General features: G+C 40.6%; 2 protein-coding genes across 6 annotated transcripts in view; one reads left to right on the top strand and one right to left on the bottom strand.

The window, feature by feature from the left end:
• IGSF10 (immunoglobulin superfamily member 10) overlaps positions 1 to 5,825 on the top strand; it is a 48,629-nt gene extending 42,804 nt beyond the window's left edge. Inside the window, exon 9 of the mRNA XM_012437074.2 lies at positions 3,657 to 5,825. Within this exon, the coding sequence (XP_012292497.2) occupies positions 3,657 to 5,565 (1,909 nt within the window). The 3' untranslated portion in view covers positions 5,566 to 5,825. The remainder of the gene's footprint in view (positions 1 to 3,656) is intronic.
• Positions 5,598 to 24,277, bottom strand: part of MED12L (mediator complex subunit 12L) — a 366,898-nt gene continuing 348,218 nt past the window's right edge. For all 5 annotated transcript variants that reach the window (XM_064378799.1, XM_021669546.2, XM_064378797.1 and 2 more), the window contains 2 exons: positions 11,736 to 11,817; positions 5,598 to 9,418 (listed from right to left, as the gene is read on the bottom strand). In XM_064378799.1, the coding sequence (XP_064234869.1) occupies positions 9,366 to 9,418; positions 11,736 to 11,817 (135 nt within the window). In that variant the 3' untranslated portion in view covers positions 5,598 to 9,365. The remainder of the gene's footprint in view (positions 9,419 to 11,735; positions 11,818 to 24,277) is intronic.

Raw genomic sequence — 24,277 nt, 5'->3', positions numbered from 1 at the left:
CATGGTGGCTCATACCTGTAATCCCAGCACTTTGGGAGGCTGAGGCAGGTGGATCACCTAAGGTCAGGAGTTTGAAACCAGCCTGGCCAACATGTCGAAACCCTATCTCTACTAAAAATACAAAACAAAATAGGCATGGTGGTGGGTGCCTATAGTCCCAGCTACTCGGGAGGCTGAGGCAGGAGAGTCACTTGAACCCAGGAGGCTGAGCTTACAGTGAGCCAAGATTGTACCACTCCAGCCTGGGCAACTGAGTGAGAATCTGTTTCAAAAGAAAAAAAAAAGTAACTGCATAAATATATTCATACTCTCTATATACAAAACAGAGAATAATATTTGTGTTGCAGTCAAGATTCTGGAGAGAAACACTCCATTATTTTACTCTTCAGAGTTCCCTATTTGACATTTTTCAACTTCATTATAATCAGTAATTTTTTTCTTTCCTATAATTACAAAGCACTTTGTGAAAGTTACAATATTCACTAAGTGAAACGTATTCAGGGCCCCCATACTCTGATGTGGTGAGACACATATGTACAAATACACACTTTCTCTGGTCTGTTATAGGCATATCAATATTCATTTTATAGCTGGCTTTCTATATAGATTAAACCCTATCTTCAAAAATGATTATAACCTATGAGGTTTTTTGCAATTGGCATGACTTTACACAATGATTTTCCATAACATGACAAAAACCAAGGAGAATTTCCATTTTATATATCTGTTTATTTATTAACAGAAAATATCCATACAAGAAAAAATTACATATAGTGAATGTGAGCTTGTACTCATGCTTAGGAGTTGAAGAATATATTTTTTTCCTAGTGGCATGAGTTAACATTCAATATAGCTAATAAATTTAACTTGTGATCTTTAGTTCAAAAGTAAATGTTAATTTTCAAGTTTTTTCAAATGTCATCAAAAATCACCTGACTTGAAATTTGTTTGGATTTAGAATTTTTAAATACTGAGCTATGAAATGTGAGCTTTGTGCTTTGGAAAGGCTGAAGATGCCTCTGCATTAATCTTTATTAAGAATTCTGTCTGTTACTCAGAAAACTTCTATTTTCAAAAGTAAATTATCTCTCAAAAGTATTAGTTTATAGAAATAAACATCAACAGTTCTGTCTCCTCTTATGTGTCACAACCTTTAGTTGCATCAGATCTTGGGTGCAGGGGCTATCACTGTAAGCCAGCGTTCCTCCAAGGGAAGGCCGCCTAGCAGCAGCGGTAGCTCTGATTCTGTTTTAATAAGCAATCTGTTCTTAAAAGCCCTCCAGGTGATTTTGTTGCACACTAAAATTTGACATTTGTTTTCAAACTTAATTGTTTATAAGTTAGCTGGAAAGTTTGTTAGAGTGTGGGTTTCTATATCCCTGGCCAGCTATTAAAGCAGAATTTCAAGAAACCGAAGCCAGGAACTATGCATCTTAAACTCGGTCTCATGTAATTTTGATGCAGCTGATGAGGGATCTTCATTGAGAACCAAGTTAGAACAGTGGTTCTTTGCTGAACATGGCAATTTTTAATCTGGAAAATTAAAAGAATCCTGATGCCTATGCCACGCTCCACACATATTAAGTCAAATTCTGGAGGTGAGACCCAGACATCAGTATGATTTTAAACTCCACAAGTGATTTTAGTATTTAGCCAAGTTTATGAACCAATGCTTTTAAAAAGCATTAGGAAAGAATGGTAGTAGGTGGCAGTATAGCACGGTGGAAAGCGTAAGGCTTGAGAACCAGCCCTGTGACCTAAGGCAAGCTACTAAATCTCTCTAAATATCATTTTTTCAGCTGTAAACAATCAGTGCAAAAACACCTGGCAATCTCCATTCCCTTTACATGTATTCATGATGATGATTTTACATTGGTTTATATGCCAGAGAAGTTGCTTCCATACTTAAACACTTTTTAAAAAATTTTACTGTAATACTTTCCATACTTACCTTTGCTGGAGAATAACAATGACTTGATGACTGGGTGTGGTGGCTCATGCCTGTCATCCCAGCACTTTGGGAGACCAAGGCTGGAGGATCACTTGAACCCAGAAGTTGGAGACCAGCCTTGGCAACCCAATGAGACCCTGTCTCTACAAAAAATTAAAAAAAAAAATTATCAGGGCATAGTGGTTTGTGTCTATAGTCCAAGCTACTCAGGAGGTTGAGGTTGGTGGATTGCTTGAGCCTAGGCGGCAGAGGCTACAGTGATCCATTGTCTCACCACTGCACTCTAGCCTGGGCTCCAGAGTGAGACCCTGTCTCAAAAATATAAATCAATCAATTAAATAAAAAGAGAAAAATGACTTAAGGCTGTTTGACTTGGTTAGCACTTATACCATGAAAAACAGTTCTTACTTTTCTCTCCCGTTTTATCTACTTATTTAGTCCATGTTGCCAAAAAATAAGAAAGACCTTTTCTCCTATGGGTATCCCTGATAGCACCTTTTTTTAAAATAATCAGTAGGCTTCATTTGTATTGCTTTTGGTGGAAATATATTTCATCAAATCAAATATTAACCAGAAATCCAATGTGCACAACCAAACCAATTGAGTCTCCACTGGTCTTTCTGAAAAACTAGATTGTTTTACCAGGAAAGATCTGCCATCTTGTGGTTAAATGTGGTAATGGTAGGCTGTGCAGCTGCTGTACACCTGGAGAAAAATGGTGTTCCACAACAGCTCAACCCAGTGCTGAAACCAGTCACTCTACAGCTCCCCACAGAGGGCAGATGCTGCAACAACCTTCTAAGGAACCCTGGGTTGGTATTCTTAATAACAAAGTTTTTTTTTTTTTTTTTCTGAAACAGTTTCATTTTTGTCACCCAGGCTAGAGTGTAATGGCAGGATCTCGGCTCACTGCAACCCCGGCCTCCGGGGTTCAAGTGATTCTCGTGCCTTAGCCTCCCAAGTAGCTGGGATTACAGACATGTGCCATCATGCTCAGCTAATTTTTTGTATTTGTAGCAGAGACAGGGTTCTGCCACGTTGGCCGGTCTGGTCTCAAATTCCTGCCCTCAAGTGATCTACCTGCATTGGCCTCCCACAGTGCTAACCAAATAATTCAGTAATCATTTTGTTACTAATAGCTTTTTAGGAAGTATCATCTGGCATCTTTCGGAGCAACTGAATTTGCTCTTTACCTATATATATTATTAAATGACCATGTTTATGGTTCCAATTAGATTACTTGATATGTAAAATGGCCAAGGAAGTCATGGTGTTTAGAAATCCCATATTTCTAGCACTTACCTCATCAAGATAAAAAAAAATTACTATGTAACGAAGATTTATTTGAAATCCATCTGAGAAATACTACTTATTTGCACTAAGTTATACCTGTTCAATTAGATTTCATCTTTAATGACTTAGAATAAGCTGGTAGTAATTTTAATTATTTTTATTGCAACAATTTAAAGCTAACCACACACCAAAAATAGGTAACTATGTGAGATGATGGATATGCTAATTAGATTAATGGTGGGCACTACACAACATATATATATATCAAAATGTCATATTCTACACCTGAAAGATACACAATTTTCGTTGGTCGTGCTTCAATAAAGCAGGGGCAGAGGGAGGTAATCCTGAGTAAAACAGTTTCCCTCATTGCTAACAGCTGTACACTCAAATGAATCTCTTTTCTCCTTAGAATGGGCAGCCGGATCCATGTCTATCCAAATGGATCCCTGTTTATTGGATCAGTAACAGAAAAAGACAGTGGTGTCTACTTGTGTGTGGCAAGAAACAAAATGGGGGATGATCTGATACTGATGCATGTCAGCCTAAGACTGAAACCTGCCAAAATTGACCACAAGCAGTATTTTAGAAAGCAAGTGCTCCATGGGAAAGATTTCCAAGTAGACTGCAAAGCTTCTGGTTCCCCGATGCCAGAGATATCTTGGAGTTTGCCCGACGGAACCATGATCAACAATGCAATGCAAGCCGATGACAGTGGCCACAAGACCAGAAAGTATACCCTTTTTAACAATGGAACCTTATACTTCAACAAAGTTGGGATAGCAGAGGAAGGAGATTATACTTGCTATGCCCAGAACACCCTAGGGAAGGATGAAATGAAGGTCCACTTAACAGTTATAACGGCTGCTCCCCGGATAAGGCAGCATTACAAAACCAACAAGAGAATCAAAGTTGGAGACGCAGCTGTCCTTGACTGTGAGGTCACTGGGGATCCCAAACCAAAAATATTTTGGTTGCTGCCTTCCAACGACATGATTTCCTTCTCCACCGACAGGTACACGTTTCATGCCAATGGGTCTCTGATCATCAACAAAGTGAAACTGCTTGATTCTGGACAGTACGTATGTGTAGCCCGAAATCCTAGTGGGGATGACACCAAAATGTACAAACTGGACATTGTCTCTAAACCTCCATTAATCAATGGTCTGTATACGAACAGAACTGTTATTAAAGCCACAGCTGTGAGACATTCCAAAAAACACTTTGACTGCAGAGCTGATGGGACACCACCTCCTGAAGTCATGTGGATCATGCCAGACAATATTTTCCTCACAGCCCCATACTATGGCAGCAGAATCACAGTCCATAAAAATGGAACCTTGGAAATTAGGAATGTGAGGCTTTCAGATTCAGCCGATTTTATCTGTGTGGCTCGAAATGAAGGAGGAGAGAGCGTGTTGGTAGTACAGTTAGAAGTACTGGAAATGTTGAGAAGACCAACATTCAGAAATCCATTTAATGAAAAAACAGTTGCCCAGCTGGCAAAGTCCACAGTATTGAATTGCTCTGTTGATGGTAACCCACCACCTGAGATAATCTGGATTTTACCAAACGGCACACGATTTTCCAATGGACCACAAAGTTATCAGTATCTTATAGCAAGCAATGGTTCTTTTATCATTTATAAGACAACCCGGAAGGATGCAGGAAAATATCGCTGTGCAGCTAGGAATAAAGTTGGCTATATTGAGAAATTAATCATATTAGAAATTGGCCAGAAACCAGTTATTCTTACATATGCACCAGGGACAGTAAAAGGCCTCAGTGGAGAGTCTCTATCACTGCATTGTGTGTCTGATGGAATTCCTAAGCCAAATATCAAATGGACTATGCCAAGTGGTTATGTAGTAGACAGGCCTCAAATTACTGGGAAATACATATTGCATGACAATGGCACCTTAGTCATCAAAGAAGCAACAGCTTATGACCGAGGAAACTATATCTGTAAGGCTCAAAATAGTGTTGGTCATACACTGATTACAATTCCAGTAATGATTGTAGCCTACCCTCCCCAAATTACAAATCGTCCACCCAGGAGCATTGTCACCAGGACAGGGGCAGCCTTTCAGCTCCACTGTGTGGCCCTAGGAGTTCCCAAGCCAGAAATCACGTGGGAAATACCTGGCCACTCCCTTGTCTCAACGGCAAGTAAAGGGAGGACACGTGGAAGTGAGCAGCTTCACTTACAAGGTACCCTAGTCATTCAGAATCCGCAAACCTCCGATTCTGGGATATACAAATGCACAGCAAAGAATCCACTTGGTAGTGATTATGCAGCAACGTATATTGAAATAATCTGACATGAAATTAAAGTCAACATCTGGGCAGAATGTATTTTTTGGAAGAAGTTTAATCAAAGGCAGCCATAGGCAATGTAAATGAATTTGAATACATTTACAGTATTAAATTTACAATGAACATGCAAAATAAAAGGACTTGTAAATAAATGCATTATGAACTGATACTGATTTCTTTAATGGATCTCAAAACAAACTTTTAAGGCACTTTTATTTTGCCAACAAATAACAAACATTAAAACGGTCCACTATAAAATAACAAATGGCTAATGTACCTGAATTTTTCAGTAAAAAATGAACTTTTACTACCAGTTGCCTAGCGTCCACCTTCTATCAATCAATGTTACAAGCATGGCACTCGGAACAGAGAGAGATAATGGAAAATATTAAATCTGTAATCTTTATGTAAAGTTACCATCCTGATCTATAAATATTTTATGGTTTATAAATTTTTTTTTGCTAAAACCTACAGAAAATAAGCACTGAACTGTCTTGATTATGATTCACCATTTGTTCACACTGAAAATTTTCACTGATGGGGAATACAAAAATGTTTTAATAACTGCATTTAAAAATAAATGCAGGCTAACTTTCCACATGTAAAAAGCAATGTAATAACCTGCACATCATAAAGTGTGAAAAGGGGGTTGATTATTTTTGTCCAAATACATCCATTAAAAAGGTTTTAAAAATACAATGAAACTTCTTTATAACTTTAAAATCTAGCTTAGGCACCCCTGGTTTGGAGCTGTTTATAAAGAAATTTTTCTGAGGAGGAATCGTTACTCTATAAGCATTTCATTAGTAATTATGGGATGGGAAAATGCTTGGGAGGGTCTAGATCTATTACATATAATGAAGTTTCACTGTATTTAAAATATGATCATTCCTACACAAAATGTTGCTTTTTGTAATTCACTGAATTTATATTACATGCTTAATTCAACCTGAATTAATTTGGGGAATATATGATACATCTTATCTAAATTTAGGGCTGGGGTTTTCCAGTCTAATTTCTCCAGCATCTATTCAAACATTCACCTATTAAGGATTATAGGAGCATTATAAAAGGGGGAAAATGCCATAGGTCTTATTCAAATATCTCAGTACACAAAACTGAGAATTACTAATATGTTTGTTAGCCCCTGCCAATCATTTGAGACATGTGGGATCCCGCCCTTGTGTTTTCATCATACTGACTTTCAGCTAGCCCCATCTAAGCCTAAAAGGTGACCTAATTGCTACTTATCTCTGATGTTAGTACCCTGTGGCTGGAAGGGGTCAAAGATACTCATTGTAACCGATCTCCTTCTACTTCCAGGCCAAGAAGGGTAAATGCAATGACAAATGCAACCCTATAAGGAAAAAGCCTACAGTGTAAACAAGACTGTCTATGTGTTTCTTATATCCAAGAATTGTGATAGGTATAGCTGACTCTATTTGATTTCAAGGTCTTGTCTTTAAGGGGAGCTGGGGCCTCCATCTTACTCTAATTTCCTCTGGTAAGGTAAAGTACCAGGTTCTGCCACAGGGCTTTCCCTTGTGACCATTTTAATGTTAAAAGAATGCATTTGCTAGAAAAAAAAAAAAAAGAAACCTCTCAAGATACAGAATAGGGAGAAAATATGACTAAAGTACCTCTGGTTATTTTCTTTATAATGCTCAGGGGAAAACAGCTCTAGGTCATTCCTCAACTGTCCATAAAATCTTGGAATTAAGAGTCTTAGCCTAAAAAAAAAAAAAGGAACACAACAAAGATATGCCCCACAGCTTTCATGTGCAAAATGATTAATAATTTAACTCACCTCTGAAAAGTATAAAGTGCATACAAATGCTATGCAATTATAACACTCATTCTTAAAACAGTATTACTGCTGTTTGCAACGTTGAGCTAAAAAATAAATGGTTCAAACTGAGAACTGGCAAAGAATTTTTGAAAAGAAGTAACAAGGATGGAACATGACTCACTCACTAGGCACAACATTCATGTTTCGGTTGTTTTGCCAGTGCAGTCATTATAGACATATATTACTTTGAACAAAACAACTTCGTAAGTTTATCTAACTATGATTCTTGAGAGGAAAAAACCTGATATACAAAACTAGCACAAATGTGTACGGATACATCTTCTGAAAGCAGATAGACTGCTAATTTAGTGAAAAGAATGGTTTTTTAATGTTTTGGCAAAGTCTTTTCCAGCCTAGAGTAAACACAAAATGGGCAGGCTGGAGTGAAATATTTTCACAGTGTACAAAGCAGTTCACATGGATGTTGCCACAGCAAAGTAAGCTGACATATATTTGAGGTCATTTGCATGAGTCAAACTTTGCAATGAGTAACTCATCTAGGAAGATATAAATTATTTATATATAATTTGCAAAAGAAAATGTCTACTAAAGTTATACTAGCTACATTTTAAAAAAGTAGATTTACATGGTCTGCTCATTATAGACAAATCTATTCACAGTATGCTTGACTACATTATATGTAAAATCATATAGCAAAAGAAAATGAATTAACAGAGAACATGGGAAAATATCCCCCACATGTTTTAAAATGCCCTGCAATTTTCACATTCAAAATTTTATGCATCTAAATCTAAAAAAATATTATATGGAATACTCTTAAGTTACACAAACTGATAATTTACTGGTTTCTTTTTTACTCTAATAGGAGCAAATTACCACATACTTGAACAAAGTTAAAATAGTTACTATTTCTTTATAATAAATTTGATGTATAATTTACTTGTGCTTTTTGCACCAATTTATAAATACAGTATATGCAATACACAACCAAGACTGACACATTAATAATTAAATTCAAAATAGCAAATACTTACCATACAGAATAAACAGCAAATACACCTTTTATGAAAACCAGAGCCATCTGGACTTTGGGGCCAGATTCTCTGTAAACCATGTCAAGTGTGGGCACTGGAATCTCAAGCCAGCTGCTGGATTTTTTTTTTTTCCCCTTAAGTTGGCATAAGGTTCAGGAGAACCAAAACTGGCAATAAATAATTGGACGATTCCACTGCAGTTCTTTCAGGCCTTTAGGATTTACATGTTGTCCGTTCACAATGACTCTCGTCAACCATCTTGCCTCAAAACAAATTGAGTACAGCTACTTCTAACAGGCTTCCGCACATCTTAGGGTGGCTCTCACAGAAACCTTGGTTCAAGTTCTTGGTTTAAGAAGTTTAAGTACTAAGCAACAATCTGTTTCAGCACCTTTTGACCACAACAAAAGCAAAGAAAAGTCCTACATAAATAAGAACAAAGTTTATAAAGTGCTTATGAAAACATTTCAAATTAGAGCAATGCAAATAAATGTCTGTTTCACCATCACAGGTGAATGCAGAATAAATGGGTCACATTTCTGTCAAGACCTGACATGCCTTTCAAATCAGTAGTTTGGTCCAGCACAGTTTGGAAAATGAAAAAAAATGATGAATGAAATACATAAATACTTTAAATCCATCACAATCCATTCTTTCTAGAAATGTGAGATTCAAAGAAAGCACCGATTTCAAAAGGTCTGCTAGCACACTCTCCGGGAGTAGGCCTGCCTGATTCACATTTGTAAACCTACTTTAAAGTTGAATTCAACAAAATCAAACCACAACTTCTCCTTGGCTTTTTGTTTAAACACCTTTTCTGTGTGAGATGTAGCATAAAATATAGTAAAATATCAAAGAAATGAAAAAGCAAAGGGACATTTTTAAGATGAGTAATGCATTAAATTTGATTTTCTGTTTTTCAGTGCAAACATAAAACGTCACGTCTTCTCCTCTTGCAGACTCAGAAGTGTGAAGGATGCCCATACGGAGTCACTCCTTGCTGTGGCTGGTTGCCTAAGGAGAAAAATTCAACCAAAATTATAGATACAACACTATGCCACAGATAGATGCTACTTCCTTGTCACTGCTCTCAGTATCAGCCTCAGAGGAACAGGGTGACTGGCCAGAGAGTACTATCCTTGTCCTGAAAAACCCTTGTGGTGGGATTCAAGTGCCACCCCACAGAGGGGCCAACTCTAACTCACAGTCCCACACTTGCGAATGCAAGGCCGCAGGATTTAGGTTCCTGGCCCATCCAAAGTGTCACCCTCTGAACTAAACCACTCGGTAGTAACTTTCAAAAGGACTACAGTAAAAGTTTCATAAAACATTCAAAGTTCTCAAAATGCTTATAAAAGCAATTCTGCTTTAACACTGACATTATAACTGGTAAGAGAAAATTAGATGGGAACTGGACAATTTTCTACAAAAAGCTATAAGATATGTGCAAGGCTATATGCAGGAGCAAGAGTGTCCATGTGTGGTGACTCAAGCATGTGCCTATGTATACATGCATGCCTGCACACACACACATAAACAAGGAATAGTCAGTAGATACCAAAAAATAACATAGGCTTCAAAACAGCTACTGCTTGTTTAGTACTCAAATCAGGAGGCCCCATTCACACGGGCCATGTTATCAAAGGAGCCCTCTGGAGTTGCGTGGTGAGCAGCTCAGCTTAGTTGCAGCTCTTCAACAATGAGTCTGGCATAATTGCTTATCAGGCAGCTGTGGTTAAGATGTGGGCTCTGGAAGGGGTGCTTCTGAGTTGAAGTCTTAGCTCTATTAGCTGAAAAAACCTTGGGCAAATTAGTCAATGTCCCTGTTCTTCAGTTGTTTCCTCATCTATAATGTGGAAACAGTAATAATACTTAATCTTACAGGGTGGTTTAAAAATAAATGAAATCAATACATGGAAAGTCCCAGTGCCTGGGTCCAAGAAAATACTCTATGAATGATGGGTTTAACAAAAAGCTGAGCTCTAGTAGACAGGAACTAAGAGTAGGTATCTTCTCCCAAACAGGTTCCACTTTATAAAAATCATAGGTACCTATTTCTAAACACTAGAAAAAGAAAAATCTGCCTTAAGATTATATTTTTCTGCAAGAATAAGAACTCTAGAATTAGTGAAACATAATCAGATTTTAATTACAAATGTGTTTTAATAGACCACATCTATTAAACAGTAGCTAGAAATGAATATTTACTTAATTTAACTGACATTAAATGGGGCCCTAAGAAGAAAATATTTTTAAAGAAGAAAAAAAATCTTAGGTATGCACTGGTAGAGACACAAGGTGTAAGAGGGCATTCCCTCTGTTAGAAAATCAACACGCACAGCAGCCAGGCAGAAAAGACTAAAACCAAGCTACCCCTCAGAAATTACACAACCCATTTCCTTACAGCATCAACAGACCTGCGCTACTGCCTTCACCACAAACTGGCCTTCACTCTGTACCTCACAAGTATGTAATCCGAGACCCAGAGGAAACTGCTAGTCTTACTCACTGCATGGATGGAAAAACTACATGATCCAGATAATGGTGGCCAAGTTAGCACCAACATTTACATCTCCGGACTTCCAGGCCAATATTCTTTGCATCACAGAGGGCTTGCTCCCATTCCTAAAAGGATTTCCTGTCCTATGACCCCAGCACAGGGGTGATTCAATTCTTGGGAGCACACTGCTGGCAGTGAGATGAGGTATGATGAAATGGGCTATTGGTATGTTCTCTAGAAAGGCAGCACATCAAAACAAAAACAACACACCAGCACTACAGGCAAGATTACTAGGGAGAAAACACTGCCCTGCCATGCTGTCTATGATGTTACAGGTTTTGCTTTATAAGTCACTATCTTAAGGGTAGGATGGTGCAGGGGTAAGAATTGTCACAGTCTGACAGTTATAGTGCTGGCCTCCCTATGTCTGAAGATCTTTGGAAGGCCAGCTAACTTGATTCATCTGTATAATTAAGGGCATTAGTTTATGCTCCCTGAACCCTCCAGCTTTAAAAAAAAAAAAAAAAAAAGACACCTTTGATTCCATAGGAGTCCTCCCAATGAAAAGAAACCTTTCTAGGTTCTGGTGGAAGCAAAAAGAAAAGAGCTTCACTGAATTTGAGAAAAACTGGGGTTTTCCCAGGAAAGGAAACATTCAAGCCAAAACCAAACGAAGGCAGAATGAAAATACCTTGGGCTAAACCAAATACCATGAAAGTTCTACTGAGAAAGACAGTACCATTTTGGGAGAGCCACCACTTATGTTTCGCTGGCTTGCTTATTTTTAATTTCCCAGGAGCCATCTGTTCCATGACACACAGGTCTACTTACTGGAAAGCTGCTTCTGGAGCTGCCGCACCAAGGCGGCCGTCTGCTGCTGCTGCTGGGTCTGCTGCAAGCCTTGCCTGGGAAACTGTAATGGCGACAGGAGAAAGGATAGAAATCATTCCGTGGTGCCAATCGCAGACAAGAACAGAGACTAACTCGCAGGGCCAGACGGACTGTAAAGTACTTCTCAATACTTCACGAGAAAAGGGCTATGACCAGATGTGTGGATTAATTTTCACCTACCCTCTTGTACATCTGGTGAACATCTGAATACCTAAAGTACTCCATCCATTCAAGAACCCACGCTCCAGGTTATTAGTTGCCATTTATTTCAAGAGCCCCAGTGAAGAACTCCACACTCCAGATGGTAGCTCAGCAGTTCAAAGATCCTTATCATCTCACCCTTCACCAGCTAGCTCATGAGTATCATATTATTAATATAAAGTATTTTCATTGGCAAAATGAAAGCTCTCCGATTGGAAGATTTGTTCAAGTACTACAGGCTGTGCCTTGCATGAACTGGAGAAAAGAATCTGATGAGGCAGAGTGGTGCCATAGGAGTGGGGCTCATTTGGGACTCTGCCCTCCCCATGTGATGGAGGGTGAAAGTTCGCTAATCCCACCTTCAGAGCCAGGGCCTGGGCAGGATGAGTGAGTAAGGCAGAGGGCACTAACTTTAAGAAAGTGCCAATTCCCAGGGCCATGCAAATACAGGCTCTGTAGGAAGAATCAGGTTAGAGGCACAATATAGCAGGCCACATGCTCCAATTCTATCCATTAAGTTGATGCAAGAAATTATGGTTATTCTAAGGAAGAAAAAAAATCAGCAGCTAGTAGAAGCAAAATTACTTTTGGTTAGAATTACTGGTAGCACCAATTTACTTTTTATCTTAACCTTCAAATTTCAAACTATCACTTTCTCCCTTTTCTTTCTTCCTCTTCTCTCCTCTCCCAACCCCCCCACCCCTTCGCTCCTCCTGGAGCCATAAAAAAAGCGTTCTGACCCAGGCACATAAATCAGCACTGTGCTGGCTGTTTCCCATGTGCCCACCCTCTATGTGCTCACCAGGCTGCCTGTGTGGAGGGCATCAACCAGGCCAGCCCCTCTGCCCTCCAACCTCTAGGTGGGGAGGGGCGCTCCCAGGAGACTGGAGCACAGGAGCACAGTGAGGCTGGGAGGAAGCAGAGTGAGGTTTTGTTTTTGCCAATTTTCCTCTATGAGAATCTCTGCTGGCTGGACACGTCCCACTCCAGGAACGTTGCCACTCCCGTCAGGTACCCTGCACGCCTCTCTCCCCTTCTTGCCTGGCTGGGATTAGGGGCAGTCAGTGAGTGCACCATCATCCCTGGCTGGTTTTCCATACCTTTGTAATTCGTCTTTTGAAAAAGACCCCTCAATTACCCAACAAGAGTGCAACATCTATTTCCTCCTCAGAGCTTGCCAAGAATAGCCCAGGATTATAAGTACAGTTGCTAGATTTAGCAAATAAAAACACAGCATGTCCAGTTAAATGTACATTTCAAAAAAAACAATAATCCAAGCATGTCCCAAATATTACACATGACAAATACTGCATTTAGTATAAATATATCCCATGCAGTATTTGGGATATACACTGAAGTATTATTCATTGTTTACCTGAAACTCAAATTTAACTGGGAGCCCTGTATTTTATCTGGCAATCCTATCTTATCCTCTATTTAGAGGGCATTACCAAGCTGATACTTTCAAAACTGAATATGAATATTTGGCACGACAGCTGTTTCAACTTTTTCTCTCCCAATAGACACTGAGTGACTGAAGGACAAGGGCTTGGCGTATCTGTAGTAACCAGCAGTGCCAGGCGCACAACAGGTGCTCAGTAGCAACTGATGGAATGACCAATTCTGAAGCACCTTCAATTCCCACAACTTTCCTAATAACAAGAAAGATCCACAAAACTAATGAACTATTTCCTTCACCAATGTTACTATTTTCCCCAGTACAAATTAGAGAAACAGCAGCTTGCCACTTTTTCCCATTGCCTAACTCAAGAGGAAAAAATAAAAATCAATCTTTCATTTATGTGAAAATGCCAGCAAAGTAAGTATTCTTTTCTATTCGATAGTTTCTATGCTTACTTGGGGAAATTATCCTATTTATTTAACAAAACCTTATATTGTACTGTGTGCCAGGTACTATTCCAGATATTCTATGTGCATATTAGCATATTTAATCCTGACGCAGCTGTAACTGTCCTCAATCTCTTATCCAAAGTCCTTAAGACAGATATGTGCTTTGGAATCTAAACATATGCAGTTTACTAAGAAACATTCCTGGGAGAGAGATCCAAGATGGCTGACCACTAGCAGCTCAGGCTCGTAGCTCCCAGTGAATGCGCAGAGAATGAGAGGACGCCATACTTTCAGACGAATTTTTGTTGCTCACGGACCAAGAGATTCCCAGCGGAGGAGCCCCACGGGTTGCCAGGGCGACTCTTGTGGCCAGCCCGGCGGTTTTGCTGGCGCCTCAGCGCGGCAGTTCTTGGTGCAGAGTCCAGAGATTCCCGGGCAGAAAAGCACCATCAATCTTAACACCGCTGTTTTGGCGGGCGCAGTGGATTGCTCAGATTTCAGTGCTGGGAATCAACAAGTTGGAAGTCCGCTCAGAGTCCTAGTTAGAAAGTTGGTAATTACAAAGACGACAGAGGGATAAATATATAATGAAGGGAAGAAACCAGCCTAAAAAGGCAGAGAATACTCAAAATCAGATTGCGTCTCCCTCTACAGGGGATTGCAGTTCCTCATCAGCAACGGAACAAGGCTTAATGGAGAATGAGTGTGTTCCATTATCAGAAGCAGGTTTCAAAAGGTGGGTGATAAGAAACGTCTGCGAATTAAAAGAACTTGTTCTAACCCAATGCAAAGAAACTAAGAACCTTGAAAAAAGGTTTGACGAAATGCTAACGAGAATGGACAATTTAGAGAGGAATATAAGTGAATTGATGGAGCTGAAAAACACAACACGAGAACTTCCTGAAGTATGCACAAGTTTAAACAGTTGAATTGATCAAGCAGAAGAAAGGATATCAGATGTCGAGGACCAGCTTAGTGAAATGAAACGAGAACACAAGATTGGAGAAAAAAGGATAAAAAGGAATGAGCAAAGTCTCCAGGAAATATGGGACTATGTGAAAAGACCTAATTTACGTTTGATAGGTGTACCTGAATGTGACAAAGAGAATGAATCCAAGTTGGAAAATACTCTTCAGGATATCATTCAGGAAAACTTTCCCAACCTAGCAAGGCAGGGTAATATTCAATTCCAGGTAATACAGAGAACACCACAAGATATTCTTCAAGAAGACCAACCCCAAGGCACATAATCGCCAGATTTATTAGGGTTGAAATGAAGGAGAAAATACTAAGGGCAGCCAGAGAGAAAGGTCAGGTTACCCATAAAGGGAAACCTATCAGACTTACAGCAGATCTCTCAGCAGAAACCCTACAAGCCAGAAAAGAGTGGGGACCAATATTTAACATCCTTAAAGAAAAGAACTTTCAACCCAGAATTTCCTATCCAGCCAAACTAAGCTTTACAAGCGAAGGAAAAATTAAATCTTTTGCGAACAAGCAAGTACTTAGAGATTTCACCACCACCAGGCCTGCTTTACAAGAGCTTTTGAAAGAAGCACTATACATATAAAGGAACAACCAATATCAGCCTTTCCAAAAATATATTAAAAAGCAAAGAATATCAACACAATGCAAAATTTACACCAACTAATGGGCAAAACCACCAGCTAGCATCAAATGGCAGTATTAAACTCATATATATTCAAATTGGATAAAAAGACAAAACCCATCGGTATGCTGCATCCAGACCCATCTCACATGCAACGATACACAAAGACTCAAAACAAAGAGAAGGAGGAAGATTTACCAACCAAACAGAGAGTAAAAATAAACAAATAAATAAAAAGCAGGAGATGGAATTCTCACCTCTGATAAAATAGACTTTAAAGCAACAAAGATCAAAAGAGGCAAAGAAGGACATTACATAATGGCAAAAGGATCAATGTAACAAGAAGAGCTAATGATTCTATAGATCAACGAGACAGAAAATTAACAAGGACATCCAGGACTTGAACTCAGACCCGGAACAAGTAAACTTAATAAACATTTATAGAACTCTCCACTTCAAATACACAAAACATACATTACCACCTCACACCTATTCCAAAAGTGACTACATAATGGAAGTAAATCACTCCTCAGTAATCGCATAGCATTTCATAGGTTTAAATGAAATATTGGTTGGCTGATTTGTTTGTTATTTTCTTCCCTTATACCTTCCTGTCTACATCATTAAGTATAATTATTGGTATAAAAGAGGTTTTCAATACCCATTTCTAAACTGCATTCTAGTCTGGGCAAGAAAGCAATACTCCCATTCTCTTCCTCTCTCTTCCTTTTTCTTCCTCTTCTTCATTCTTTTTTTTTTTCCTTTTTAAAAAAAAAAAAAAAGAAACATTCCTAACACATAGACCAGGCAAAATGTACAACAGCACTCATAATCAAGCATAATACATTTCTGTAATATGCTTGATTATGGGGTCAGGTACCCTCCACATCTCTCTCCCCTTCTTGTCCCACTGGGATTAGGGGCAGTCCGTGAGCATGCCATCATCCCCGGCTGAAATAGTTATATCAGGCAGGAAAAATGAAAAGAGTCTCTTGTCTGTTCAGGTCAGCTTTTGCCACCAATGAGTACATGTCAAATTTTGCTGTTCACTTCTGACTAGTTAAGACTACTGCCCCTAGAAAATGTCCTATATCTACCACATCTATCATTTTACAGATTTATCATTTCACTGTGGTGAACACATTTAAAATCTACTTTTAGCAATTCTGGAATATACATTATTAACTACAGTTACCTTGCTATAAAATAGATCAACAAAATTTATTCCTCTTGTCTAAATGAAACTTTGGACCATTTGATCAACCACCCATTCCCCCTCAAGCCTAACTATGATTGAAAATATCAGCTTCCAAATATTAACTTATTTGGAACCAATTAGATTCTAAAAGGCTGGCTATAAAGATGTCTAAGCTAATTGAACAGCATTTTGGGGTACATAGTGCATGAACAGTCAACATTTATTCATTCAACAAACACATAGCTGCCTTCTTTATGTTCATCTAAAGCCTGCGTCATATAGAATATTCACAGAATAAAACACTGTGGTTGCCTCAGATACTATATTTTGCAGAGCCTAGGCAGTTACTAGGTATACCCTAGGAAGCTCGTGTACACATGTGTGCGTGGCATGTGTGTGTTGGGGAGTGGGAGGTGGTCTGAGGGTGGCCTAAGAGGTAGTACATAGTCAGAGGGCCTCAAATTGTGATCCAGGGATTCCTGGGAGAGGTCCCCAAGACTCTATCAAGTTACCTGCAAGGTCAAAATTGCTTTCAAAATAATACTAAGACATGATTTGCTTTTTTCACTCTTATTTTCTCATGCATGTACAGTACAGCTTTCCAGAGCCTACATACAATATTACAACAAATCAAATGTTTTCTATTAAACCAGACATTAAAGAAATTTTCAAAAATATAAAATAGGCCAGGCACAGTGAGTCATGCCTGTAATCTCAGCACTCTGAGGTGAGCAGATAGCTAGCTTGAGCCTGGGAGTTTGAGACCAGCCTGGGCAACATGGCAAATCCCTGACTCTACAAAAAATTATGAAAATTAGCCATGCATGGTGGTGCATGCCTGTTGTTCCAGCTACTTGGGAGGCTGATGTGGGAGGATCACTTGAGCCCAGGAGGTCAAGGCTGCAGTGAGCCGTGATGGTACCACTGCATTCCAGCCTGGATAACAAAGTGAGACCCTGTCTCAAATAAAAAGTAAAACCATGTCATTCTCATATAACTTTATTTTGAAAAAAATGCTGATTTTTCATAAAAGCATGTTATTTTCAGTAACATGAGTTTATCTTAAAGCACTAAACATAGTATTTAGTAATATTAACAAATATTTGTTTTTATTTCTAACATGGTAAATATTGATAGATAAACTAAAGGTCTTTGGGTCTGCAATAATTTTTGGAGATGAAGAATTTCTGAGGCCAAGAAATTTGGCCAACTTCCTTAAACTGACCAGAAAGGCACGGTCTATATATACAATCTTCTCAGTTACAGTGTTTTACCATATCTGCTTCCTCTCAAGACCTCTGGATACTAATTTTAACTTGCTTTCACCTGTACATGCACAGGCAACAGGCAACAGGCCCCACATACAAGTTCTCTGGGCTCTGGAGCACCTGCCACCAGGGAACAAGGGCTGCCTCCAACACCCTACAGAAGACTCACTTCTGAGCATTTCAGTTCAAGCAACTGAACTCCTCCTGTGAAGAACTGAACGCTGTATGATTCTGTGCTGAGTTAGCATAAAATCACTGGGGAAAATTTAAAGTATTATCCTCTTGGGACTCCTCTCTAGACTTCCTGAATTAGAATTTCTGTAGCTAATGTGCTAGAAATCTGAATTTAAAAATGCTCCTCCAGGTGGTTCAGGTGCTTGATGAGATTTTGGAATCATCACTGGGGTGGGAATTGAATTTTTATTTACCCAAACAGGTCAATAAATAGGTTCAGTGAGGTTTACTAGAGGTCCTCCAAACCATAATCTATGTTTTGCCTTCCCTATTCAAATGTGACAAATGAAGTGGGAAAGATTTTTTTGGCCTTTATCCACACAGGAGATGATCTCTCCCCTCTGTGCCTTTGCAGATGTCCACTCCTTCTCCTGGAATACACTTCCTCCCCACTTCTTTTCACTCTACCCTTCCTATAAATCTACTCATCCTTCAAAGATCAGCTAAGTTATCATCCATTCCCTCACACACTTAAAGAATGAATCACTGCTTTTGTACCCTTAGTACTGTGTAAATGCCTCTATTATTAAACATGGTTTAACATGATAATTGCTCCTCTCTCTAGGACTCTGGATTTTTAATTCTCAGGGGCAGAAGCTGTGCCATGCTCCTGCTGTAACTGCAAGACCAAATACCCAGCTTAATAATGTCAGTTAGGTATAACTAATCAACATGGCATAACCACTCTCCAGGAAATACCATTCTTTCCTGAACTTCAAACAAAAATAACATATTTACTATAGTTTCCAGCTACTTGGGAGGCTGAGGTGGAAGGATCACTTGAGCCCAAGAGTTTGAGACTGCAGTGAGCTATGATCACACCACTGCACCCCAGCCTGGCTGACAGAGTGAGACTCTATCTCTAAAATAAATTAAAATTTTAAAAATGTATTTTTTTTTTTTTGAGACAGAATCTCACTCTGTCACCAAGCTGGAATGCAGTGGTGCAATCTCAGCTCACTGCAACCTCTGCCTCCTGGGTTCAAGCGATTCTTCTGCCTTAGCCTCCCAAGTAACTGGGACTACAGGCACACATCACCACACCCAACTAATTTTGTATTTTGAGTAGAGATGGGGTTTCACCACGTTGGCCAGGATGGTCTCAATCTCTTGACCTTGTGATCCACCTGCCTCAGCATCCCAAAGTACACTCTCAGCCCACAGTCCACTCCCCAAAGTGCTGGGATTACAAGTGTGAGCCACCACACCCAGCCTTAGAAATGTATTCCGACTGATCTCTAAATTCCTATTTTATTCAATAACATTTACTTCTTCTGCTCAATCACAGCATAGGCAAAATGTGCTACTAATTAGTAATTTCTATTTAAATAAACATCATTTAAATATTTTTTGTCTCAAAACTTGAGCTTGCCCTGTCAGCAGAACCATACACTGACAAAATCAGCTGCAGGACTGATTCGGTGATGGACCTACCGATGCTCAGACATTTGGACACCTTGCCTCTTGATGTTTTCCCTTTCTGATGGATAATGTGTGATTTTAACAAAGGTTTTTTTCATTGCTTTGACATCCAACAAATGAGTCATTCAACAAATATTTATCAAAACCCAGGCAATTTTCTGGGTTCCAAGGGCACCAGAGTGAGTAAAATACATCCCTGCCCTCATGACAGTTATGAGGTTTTTGCTGTGACCACTCCATTTGTTAGCAAAAGAACAAAGCAGCAAAGCAACATTTATTTTAAAACTGCACTACCAACTGACAGAGTCCACAGACAGATTTCCCCGATGAATGAAGCATGGGCCGCCATCCGTACAAGCAGCAGTGGAAGGAACAACAACGTACAGGGGCCTCCACTGAGCACCTGGGAAAAACCTGTACCTGCACTCAGCCACATCTCCACTCACACAGGGTGGTACACTCTCAGTCCACAGTCCACTCGCACAGGGTGGTACACTCCAGCCCCCATCTCCACTCGCACAGGGTGGTACACTCTCAGCCCACAGTCTACTCGCACAGGGTGGTACACTCTCAGCCCCCATCTCCACTCGCACAGAGTGGTACACTCTCAGCCCACATCTCCACTCACACAGGGTGGTACACTCTCAGCCCACAGTCTACTCGCACAGGGTGGTACACTCTCAGCCCACAGTCCACTCGCACAGGGTGGTACACTCTCAGCCCACATCTCCACTCGCACAGAGTGGTACACTCTCAGCCCACATCTCCACTCACACAGGGTGGTACACTCTCAGCCCACAGTCTACTCGCACAGGGTGGTACACTCTCAGCCCACAGTCCACTCGCACAGGGTGGTACACTCTCAGCCCACAGTCCACTCGCACAGGATGGTACACTCTCAGCCCACAGTCTACTCGCACAGGGTGGTACACTCTCAGCCCACAGTCCACTCGCACAGGATGGTACACTCTCAGCCCACAGTCTACTCGCACAGGGTGGTACACTCTCAGCCCACAGTCCACTCGCACAGGGTGGTACACTCTCAGCCCACATCTCCACTCACACAGGGTGGTACACTCTCAGCCCCCATCTCCACTCGCACAGAGTGGTACACTCTCAGCCCACAGTCCACTCGCACAGGGTGGTACACTCTCAGCCCACAGTCCACTCGCACAGGGTGGTACACTCTCAGCCCACAGTCCACTCGCACAGGATGGTACACTCTCAGCCCACAGTCTACTCGCACAGGGTGGTACACTCTCAGCCCACAGTCCACTCGCACAGGGTGGTACACTCTCAGCCCACATCTCCACTCACACAGGGTGGTACACTCTCAGCCCCCATCTCCACTCGCACAGAGTGGTACACTCTCAGCCCACAGTCCACTCGCACAGGGTGGTACACTCTCAGCCCACAGTCCACTCGCACAGGGTGGTACACTCTCAGCCCACAGTCCACTCGCACAGGATGGTACACTCTCAGCCCACAGTCTACTCGCACAGGGTGGTACACTCTCAGCCCACAGTCCACTCGCACAGGGTGGTACACTCCAGCCCCCATCTCCACTCGCACAGGGTGGTACACTCTCAGCCCACAGTCCACTCGCACAGGGTGGTACACTCTCAGCCACATCTCCACTCACACAGGGTGGTACACTCTCAGCCCACAGTCCACTCGCACAGGGTGGTACACTCTCAGCCCACAGTCCACTCGCACAGGATGGTACACTCTCAGCCCACAGTCTACTCGCACAGGGTGGTACACTCTCAGCCCACAGTCCACTCGCACAGGGTGGTACACTCCAGCCCCCATCTCCACTCGCACAGGGTGGTACACTCTCAGCCCACATCTCCACTCGCACAGGGTGGTACACTCTCAGCTCACATCTCCACTCGCACAGGGTGGTACACTCTCAGCCCACAGTCCACTTGCACAGGGTGGTACACTCTCAGCCCACATCTCCACTCACACAGGGTGGTACACTCTCAGCTCACATCTCCACTCGCACAGGGTGGTACACTCTCAGCCCACAGTCCACTTGCACAGGGTGGTACACTCTCAGTCCACATCTCCACTCACACAGGGTGGTACACTCTCAGCCCACAGTCCACTCGCACAGGGTGGTACACTCTCAGCCCACAGTCCACTCGCACAGGGTGGTACACTCTCAGCCCACAGTCCACTCGCACAGGGTGGTACAGTCTCAGCCCACAGTCCACTCTCACAGGGTGGTACACTCTCAGCCCACATCTCCACTCGCACAGGGTGGTACACTCTCAGCCCACAGTCTCACACAGGACTAGCAGCTGATGTGTTTCAGAATTTGTTGTGTGTTTATTTTCAAGGTAACTAGTAACTTGCATAGAGTCATCTTTTTAAATCTATACACAGTTTAGTGAGAAAAAAGTACTATATCAAATATATTGGCTATCCAGTTACCAGAAATCTCCTGATATTTCTTACCCAACTTCCTTCTATAAATATTACTTCTCCTTTTCTTTCCAAAAGAAAAAAAAAATCCAAATTCATGCAAAGGAAGGCAATTCTTCAATGTTCTCTGGACCTAATTTCTCCCACTTCAAAAGGAGAGTAGTAGTATTATCTGTACATGCTACTTACCAATTCCAGAGGCAGCCTGAAAAAATTTCTCAATTTCTCTGAAAGGAACAAATAAATTTCTCGAGGAAGACTAGAGGACAATTTCATAGTGATTACTGACTAAAATTTAATATAATTGTTTAAGTAACGACTGCTACCATTATGCATATTTTTAAAAGGCAAATATTCAATATAATATGAAATTGACACAAGGCTCCGTTGATGTAAAAAGCCAACTTTTTAAATCTTTCTGTTAGCATATTTTTTAAGTCACCAAACTGTGACAACCTGAGTTTAAGATGAAATGATGCAGTAAGGAGGTGTCAACATTATTTTCTTAACGCTGGAAGTAGCTTTAAAGAAAAGACTGTGGTCTGTCAATGTATTTAGTTAAGAGTTTAATTTAATCATAACAACACATAAGCATTAAAAATATTTTTCTAGTCAAGAAATGTAATTTGGGCCAAAACTAGACAAGCCAAACATATTTTCCTAGCAAAGGCACCCATCTCTTTATTTCCAGATGTTTTTCCTTCCCAGAAGACTAGCAACTTAAGTAGGCAAATGACAACACAGGCATCGATATTAAGCTGGGACCAGATTTAATTTGTAAACATAGGCTTTTCAGTCTGTCTTGCTCTTTTCATGGAAAAACTCTGTTTTCTGTTGATATATTTTAAAGAAGCACCAATTTCTGTCCTAAGTCAGCTTTTACAAGTTGTTCACTTTTTACAAGTTTTTAAAATCATTTCTTACAGCCCAAACCAACGGATGATCATCATCCCACACATCTCAGCTGACGCCGTCAGCAAGCAAAGAGATGAACAAAATAGTCAAAAAGGAAATAATCAAATCCTACTGCCTCTAATGTCTGCCACATTCAACCTCCTCTGTCTAGGTTTCCCAAACTTCTCTCACCTTCTGACCTGTTATTATTTAGGTTGAATTATGTCCCCTAAAAAAGACATGTTGGAGTCCTCACACCCAGTACCTCAAAATGTGACCTTATTTAGAAACAGGGTCTTTACAGTGGTAATCAAGTTGAAATTAGGTAATTAGGGTGGGACCTAATCCAATATGACTGGTGTCCTTATAAAAAATAGAAATTTGGACATGTGTATATACACAGGGAGAATGCCTATGAAGGTGAAGGCAAAGCTCATGGTGCTATTTCTATGGCCCGAGGAATGCCAAAGAGTCCCAGCAAGCCACCAGAAGCTGGAGGAGAGGCATGAAGCAGATTCTCTCTCACAGCCCTCAGAGGGAACCAACCCTGCTCACACCTTAATATTGGGCTTCTGGCCTCCAAAACAGACAGTTTCTGTTGTTGAAGACATCTAGTTTGTGTACTTTGTTAGGACATTCTAGCACATGAATACAATACCTCTAGCACTTCTTTCAAAAATTCAGGAACTATACACTACTTTCCACAGGCAGGGCTGCCATTGCGCTTTTTCCTAAGATTCTAAGTCCTCTAGTGGCAGGAAGTGATGTTTCACTGGCATGCTCTATAACATCTGGCAGGCTGCTGGTCTCTACCACACATACCATGACGGCAACGACTTTTGCACTACCGCAAGAAGAAAGCATTTACTGACTTCAACTGTGAATATCACCAGACAGCAGTAGGACAAGTCATGAGATGGGTGGCACTGTGTCACCATTACCACTTCTGCTTTGATACAGCATGAATCAGAACCCCAAAAGAGGCAGGTGTTTACTTACCTTCAATAGCTACCTTACCACCCTCTTCTCTAGCAAAGAAAGAAGCAAAGAATGGAGAGCTTTAGCTAGTACCAAGAATTGAATCTGCTCGAGATGTTTATAAAATATAAACATATTTATAATATAATGCATCTTAGTGGAACTATTAAGAAAAATACCAGAATATAAATAAGAAATATAAAATATAAATAAGAAATATAAAATTTTTCTTGCCAGGCATGGTGATTCATGTCTATAATCCCAGCACTGTGGGAGGCCCAGGCAGGTGGATCACTTGAGGTCAGGAGTTTGGGACCAGCCTAGCCAACATGGTGAAACCCCGTCTATACTAAAAATACAAAACTTAGCCAAGTGTGGTGATGTCTGCTTGTAATCC

Source organism: Aotus nancymaae, unplaced genomic scaffold (assembly GCF_030222135.1).
Source record: "Aotus nancymaae isolate 86718 unplaced genomic scaffold, 86718_ANA_hifiasm-v0.15.2.pri h1tg000019l, whole genome shotgun sequence".
NCBI lineage: Eukaryota > Metazoa > Chordata > Mammalia > Primates > Aotidae > Aotus > Aotus nancymaae.
Note: the sequence above shows the minus strand (reverse complement) of the source record. Positions and strands in the feature narration are given on the sequence as shown.